Source organism: Corvus moneduloides, chromosome 16, assembly GCF_009650955.1.
Source record: "Corvus moneduloides isolate bCorMon1 chromosome 16, bCorMon1.pri, whole genome shotgun sequence".
Taxonomy (NCBI): domain Eukaryota; kingdom Metazoa; phylum Chordata; class Aves; order Passeriformes; family Corvidae; genus Corvus; species Corvus moneduloides.
This window is the reverse complement of record NC_045491.1, coordinates 1,784,733-1,791,554: the sequence shown is the minus strand read 5'-3', so window position 1 is coordinate 1,791,554 and position 6,822 is coordinate 1,784,733. Positions and strand designations below refer to the sequence as shown.

At 43.9% G+C, this 6,822-nt stretch overlaps 1 protein-coding gene across 1 annotated transcript; it reads right to left on the bottom strand.

Annotated features, from left to right (window-relative positions):
- Positions 1-1,103: 1,103 nt before the first annotated feature.
- ANKS4B (ankyrin repeat and sterile alpha motif domain containing 4B) lies at positions 1,104-6,359 on the bottom strand. Its single transcript, XM_032125616.1, has 2 exons — positions 6,111-6,359; positions 1,104-2,384 (listed from the first exon to the last, which is right to left on the bottom strand). The coding sequence occupies exons 1-2, from the start codon at positions 6,272-6,274 to the stop codon at positions 1,310-1,312; spliced, it is 1,239 nt and encodes a 412-aa protein (XP_031981507.1). The 5' UTR covers positions 6,275-6,359; the 3' UTR covers positions 1,104-1,309.
- Between the last annotated feature and the right edge of the window lie 463 nt (positions 6,360-6,822).

Below are 6,822 nucleotides of genomic sequence, written 5' to 3'. Positions count from 1 at the left end.
GTGCTATAATACACAAATCAAAGTCACAAGATGATATGGAAAGAAGAAACATGAAAAAACACAGATCATTAACCAGGATTAGTGTCCACAAATGCCACATTCCCCTAAGGAAAAAAATCATAGCTGGCTAATAGAAAGCTATAAAAAGAGATTTAAAGATGAATGTTCTGCTAATAAATGTGCATCTAAAATCTGTGATCTTAGCCAGAGCATGGCTGCTGCAAACACCTTATTAGAGTCACAAAACTCAACAGGAGTGATTAATTTATATCTGAGAGTGCTGGCTTCCCAAAGGAACAGGGGAACCCTGCTGTGAATGCCTCCAGATAGACTGTGAGGAGCAGGAGCTTCCACAGCAGCACATCTCATTTTCTTTTTATTTTGATGGGCTCTCTGTGTGTGTGTGATACACAGCTTTCAGGCTAAGGCTGACAACAACCCACAGAAAATGGTGTGTGATATGAATCCTCATTTCTGGGACTTTGCATGGAAAATGCAGCCTATAGGAACCAAGCTGAGGGTATACCAAAACAGATCCAAAATTTTGAAAATTAAACATCAGCTTCTTGTAGATAAAAGTACTGCAGCCTTGATGGCATTTAGGACATGATGGGTGCTGGTAGTTGGATCCAGTCTAATGAGATAAGAAAGGAATATACAACTCACACTGAACATCTCTTGGGAGAATACTTCATGTATTTTTAAATTATTGTCAATACAGAAGTAAAAACTTAACTGACAAAAATATGAAACTTGCTGTAAATTAGTATTATTTACATTAATTCAGATCTGATTAGAGTCAATGAACCACAGCTAAAATCAAGATTCAGATGCCTTTTCGAACACACCATCAGTACCAAGAAGAGTTGTTTGTAGTGATCTTACAGAAGCAAATGGAGAAAACTCAAAGCTCCCAAGCTCTGAGAATGCTCTTTGCATTGTGGTTTTGGAGAAGAAAGGGAGGCCTTTACTAAGGAATGCAGTGGGCCTGGTCTTCACAGATATTTTAAATTATCTGGACCAAAAGAAATCCAATCCACATAAACAGTTCAGGGAAAAAAAGCTTTTGGGTTTTTTCTTTCCCATTCTTCTTCTTTTTTTTTCTTTGGCAGAACATGCTTTGCTTAATATCCTGTTCACCACAACTATCTATCCAGAGAGAAAAATTTTATCCCTGCTGTACTTTCTAAAGCAATTGGTAACCTCTCTGCCTTCTGCTTTAGTAGAGTTCTGAAAAGAGTTGCACACTCTTTGGAAAGAGGGAAAGGTAACGAATCAGTGTGTAGGCTACAACAACTGCTATGATAATTTATAAGCAAGTATCTACAGTTTTCCCAGGGCTCTCGAGTGCCTGTTTTCTTTTATTCACAGCATTCAGGACTTTCTTTCTTGGCCCAAGCTCCATCTGAATGTTGCGTAGATCTTCATCAGAGCATAGCATCAGGGCATCTAAATCAATTTTTTCCCTCATGAAGACTGGAAGAAATTCATCCAGCATCTGTGATGCCAGAAACACTTCAAGGGGTGTATTTTCTGCTTCCTCATCCTCCCAAATGACTTCTTCCTCATTCCAAGGGACATCAGCGCTGTTTTCAGCATCATCTTCCCCGCCATTCTCAGCATTCTCATACTGAAACAGCTCACTGGCCATTGTAAATCTTATCCCTTCTTTCTCAGAAGACACAGTTTCAGGATTTACCTCTGCAGCCAAATTCCTTCCAAACACAATCTTGCCAAGACCTGGCCGCTGAAAAATGGAGAGCTGACTGTCATTATCAGCAAGGTTTTTCCCTTCGAGGTCATCCAGTAATTCATCCTCCTCTTTCTCATCAAACAAATGCATCACACTTCTCCTACCTGCATCATCCTCTTGGTCATTTCTTTGTGTTTCCTGCCTTCTTGTGCTGTCGGCTGTCTTTTTTGCCTTGAGTTTCAAGGTATCTTTCAGGTTTTTGGTTAAAGTACTTGTGGTATTTGAAGCAAACAGACCAGGCAACTTTACCCTGGAGTGTGTTCCTTTGGAAGAATTCACCGTGCCAACCCTTTCTTTAATGTAATTCCGGTTCATTTCATGCTGGTGTTTCTCTTGGCGCTTCTCACATTCCTTGATTTGTCTCTCGACGTTCCTCTGGGCCTGTGCCTTCTGTTTGGAGACCTTCTTTGGATTCAGCAGGTTCTGCTCGGTGGCAGCTTTGTCCAGGATCTGGACGCAGTCCTTGCGGTCCCTGCTAGCCGCCGCCTCCAGGGGAGTGCGCAGGTCGTTGTCCAGAGCGAAGATGTTGGCACCGAAGTTGATCAGGAAAGAGACGCAGTGGATGTGGCCATTGCAGGCAGCGTGGTGCAGGGCCGTGTTCCCCCAGATGTCACACCTGTCCGGATCACCCCTGCCAGGGAGAACAGCGCACCGTGAGCTGGGCTACCCGCGCCGGGCCCTGCAGTGGCCCTGAACAGACACTGAACGGGTCACTCTGCTCTGCTCTGAGGAGAACAGCCCAGGGACAGCTCAGCTTGGCTCCAGCCACTAGAACAGGGCTGCACCCACTTACACAAGCCCTGAGCGTGGCTCTGTGTGTGGCATGAGCTCCAGTTCCTGCCCTGTGAGTTAAACGAGTTCCTGGGGCTCACTGGGACTGCATGTGCATCTCCCCCTAAGGGAGCCAGGGCATTTCCTTTGTCATCCCAGCGTCTGGCAACTCAAAGTAGGCGCAGGCTTTGACTCAGTCTCATTGAATTACTGGCAAAACTGTTTCAAGAACATTTGCATGGAATATTTAAAAGTGTTCTTTGTGACTCGTTCCTTTTGCCTGTCAAATACAGAGCAGTTATTAGGAGGTTTCCTCACTGGCCACAGTGATGTATTTTTGATGAGCTCCTGCAGTAACTTTCTAGGTAGGTAATAGGTAAATGATCAGGAGTGAAGCCCTGATTACCCATTTCTCTCCATCGCTATTAGTTGAAGCCCAGACAGATGCCATTGTTTTCCAACCCTTTTGTTCTCCGTAAGTTGCTTTTGCTCATGATGATTTGAAAAGCAGAAGCTCATTTGAAAATAAAATGCCACATTTTTCAATTGAATTTAAAGCCAGTGAAAAGTACTGCTTGATTTTTAACTCTTGCACTGACTTCACACTGAACTGCTGCCTGCAGACAAGAATCAGCTTGAATATTTCAATAAACATTTGGCAAGGTCAGCCTTAGCAATGTTCAGAACAGAGCTTTTGTCCTCTTGTGACCAACAAATAAGGTGGCCACAGAAGCCCAAAATCTTTCTTGACTTCAGAGCCAGGGACCAAATTTTCAAGGAGAATTTCTACTCTTGGGAGTTCAAGCATTTCAGTGACATTTCAGAGGTTGGTGCCACTGCAGCTGTACTGTGAAAGACTTGGTACATCCTGTCACAAAACGTCCTTCAGGCACTGATCTCTGGCTTGGAGGCTCTGAAGAAAAGCAGTAGCAGGTTTGTTGAGGGCCAGATCTGAACACATCCTTCAGCCTGAGCTGCCCAAGGCAGGGGTGAGGTCAGGGGTCCGGCAGAGCTGCCCGTGCTGCCCGTGGGAGCTCAGGCTTTGCTACAAGGAGGTGGCAGCTGAGGATCGAAGTTTCTCCACTCAGACATGTGGAAACCACGTGTACATATTTCTGCCTCTGTGGCTGTGCCCTGGGGAGCTGCCTGGCTGCCTGAACTCCCACATCAGCGAGCTGCCTGCGCTACCCTGAGCCCTGGGAGTGCCGGGTCATGCGTCCTCCCCCAGGTCCCTTCGGAGCTGTTTGTGGTCTCTTTTCCCTGTGGAACCTGCCAGCCTTTGAGTCTCAAACAATTGACAAGCTGGAGTGGCTGTTCCCAGCTCAGTGGGGCTTTGGACAAGGTCTGACATCTGCTCTGGGTTCTCATACTCCTCCTTTCCCTGCTTTCCCAAGGAGAAGGCTCACACCAAAAGGGAGCTGAGAAATTCTGCTATTTGGTTTTGCCTTTATTCATGTACCTGCAAGGCAAGCAGAGAAAATATCTCCTGATGCCTGGGAAGATAAATTATTTCAAGATGAAAGGGGTTTATTGTTAGTATTGCTATGCTTTCCCAGGGCCAAACGTGTTGCAAGCTTGAGAGTCCTAAAATCTGCAACCACTCTAAAGAAAACTGCTCTGTACCTCAGAGCCTCTGTCAGGAAACCTCCTCAAGGAAAGGACAAATTTGTTAAAAATAATTAAAATACTTTCTCACAAGAAAAGATTAAGTGGCTGGAGAACAGATTGAAAGTCTTCTAAAATTCAGAGTCTCTCCAAAAAAACAGGGAGAGTGCAGCCATACCTCTGACAGCCCTGTCTTGCTGATTGTGTCAAGAAATCTCAGATTAAAATAGAGGTAAACACATATGTTTGAAGATTTTGAGGGTGATACTGTCCCAAAGCTGTCCTCTGCCAAGAAAGAGACTTAGAAATACATGAAATAACAAATATATAGAAATTTTGATCTTTGTGTCATCTGCTGTGATTTCTGTCAGCTTATGTGGTAGAAGATACATTTTTCACTTAAATTTTGAAAACAATTATTTTGTTATTTGTTCCTTAGCTAGTTGTTCTGGCTAGCAGGTGTTCAGGGACAAACCTTATTGACAGGTATTTCCTGGGAGCTGCCTTAATTGCACAAGCTGGAAAACTGTCAATCTATTTTTGCTTGTCCTGAGGAAACAGCAACAACCACGCAGTCCAAAGGTCTTTTTTATTGGGATACTACAGCCACACCTGAGCCCAATGAGCTATAAAGCAAATCTACTAAAAAACCCTTTTTTTCAACTCCATTTTTAATTAAAAAACCTCAGATGCATCCAAATAGTTTTCCAACTGTTCCCTGCAATCTGTTCACCGTTCTGCAAAAGAACATTTTATTAACTGTATCTCTACACAAGAGCAGGTTTTCTTTTGTTAGATGTTATTACAGAATCACAGCTTAAAAGGCAGGCTCTGAGCAAGACTGATGGTGGAGAGGTAATTACCATTTCAGTAAGACATTTAAATGACACAGACGTTTTACTACCAGAAAATAAACCTGTAGAAAACCTTTCTTTCTTTTCTTTTTCTTTTTCTTTTTCTTTTTCTTTTTCTTTTTCTTTTTCTTTTTTTATGGTTTACAAGGGTCCTACCACAGCTTCTGAAACAGCGTTCTCAGTTTTAGTGTGATGGTAGTTGTCAATGCTAACAAAGCAGAGAAATAACCATTTTAGATGTTACTGTCTCAAAACTGTTGTGACTCACCTCTGGACAGCATTAAATCTTCACAAGTGCCTACTAACGGCACTTTGGAAGCAAATGGGAGATATTTTTTGCCAAAAAAATTGTTTCAAACAATGCATTTCTCTATAAAGACTATCTCAAAGATATCCTCAAAGGTTCTTGACCACCTTCTCCAGTGAGAAAAGAAAAGGTCCCAGGGCCCTGCTCCTACGAGCTGCTGCCTGCAGGCTCCACACACGATGTGGTCCCGTGGATGCTGAAGTGGCTTCACTGACAGACCACCTGAAGAACTCTTCGATCCCTGCCTGAGAAAATAATGAACAGACCCACCTGCAGGTTCTGGACTGTGGATACAAAAATGCTGCTAGCAAGGATTTTCTTGCTATTTTCTAAGTCCGTGAGAGACTTTTCTCTCACGCAGAAGAGGTAACAGGGTATGTAAACAACCAAACACCTGCAGCCTTGAAAAGCCTTGTTTATGGTATAGTAGAAAAATATTTTGACGATGGATGTTTTAGGATTTTAGCCAATCACCCCAAGGGGTGGCTGACCCTTTGTCCAATTAGACTATGAAGAAAAAGTCTATAAAAGGATTTGTAAAATAATTAAATAAATCAATCTCGCTGCACGATTCCTGCCTGCTGGATCTTCTCTCCTCCTCCTCCCTTCAGCTGTGGGACACGGTGATATACCATAGGGCATTTTTTTTAATACTGGACCTAAACCACTGCCAATAAACAAACAATTCTTGGCAATGCATTGAAAGAAGTTACTGTGATTTTCAGCCTTTCGGGCCCGAGGCCATGGGGGTGTTAGAAACACGAGAAGTAATTGTGGTTTTGGGGCCCAGGCTTTAAGCACTGGAGGCTGGCTGACTTACCCCCTCCGGCATATGACTTCCAGAGCTTCCAGGTACCCGTGGTAGGCTGCCAGAAGGGTGGGAGTGATCCCATCTTCATCAGAAGCGTTGAGGTCTTTCCTAGTGGCTTCTTTCAACAGGTCCACATTGCCATCAGCCGCTGCTTTGTGATACCTGCTCGACATTTTCAGCAGCTTCTGGTTTCCCAAAGCAGCTCTGAGCAATATCCAGACTTTACAGTCACTCTTCCATGGCAGGGATCGTTCATTAATGATTACAAGCTGAGACGTCCCTGGGAGGAGGGGAATGGGGAGGCAAAGTTCATCCTTGCAGGCTCTTTCTCTGCAGCTCTGCATCAGTAATGAGGTGTGGTGTGGTGAATGTGGTGTGTGAATGCTCTCATTTCCTGGAAGGTGGCTCTGCCATGCACTAACAGCTTGTTGAAAATTTGACTACTTAGAGAGGGGATCCGTTCATCTTCCCCATGTCTTTGCCTGACTGTTCTGTGGAAATTGCAAAAGGACTTTGAACTACAAAAAGAACTTCAAAAAAACCTTCAAAAGGCTGTGATTGTCATTGTGACCAGGCTTCACCCCAAGTAATGAAGTATCCCCGAGTTTGATGGGAGGAAATGCATGAGCCCTGCATTACCTTTACTGGGGAAGCCCTTTGTAACCCATCTTTTACTGGGATGCTGCCTCTGAAAACAAGTCACTCCCCTGCTAAACCAGAC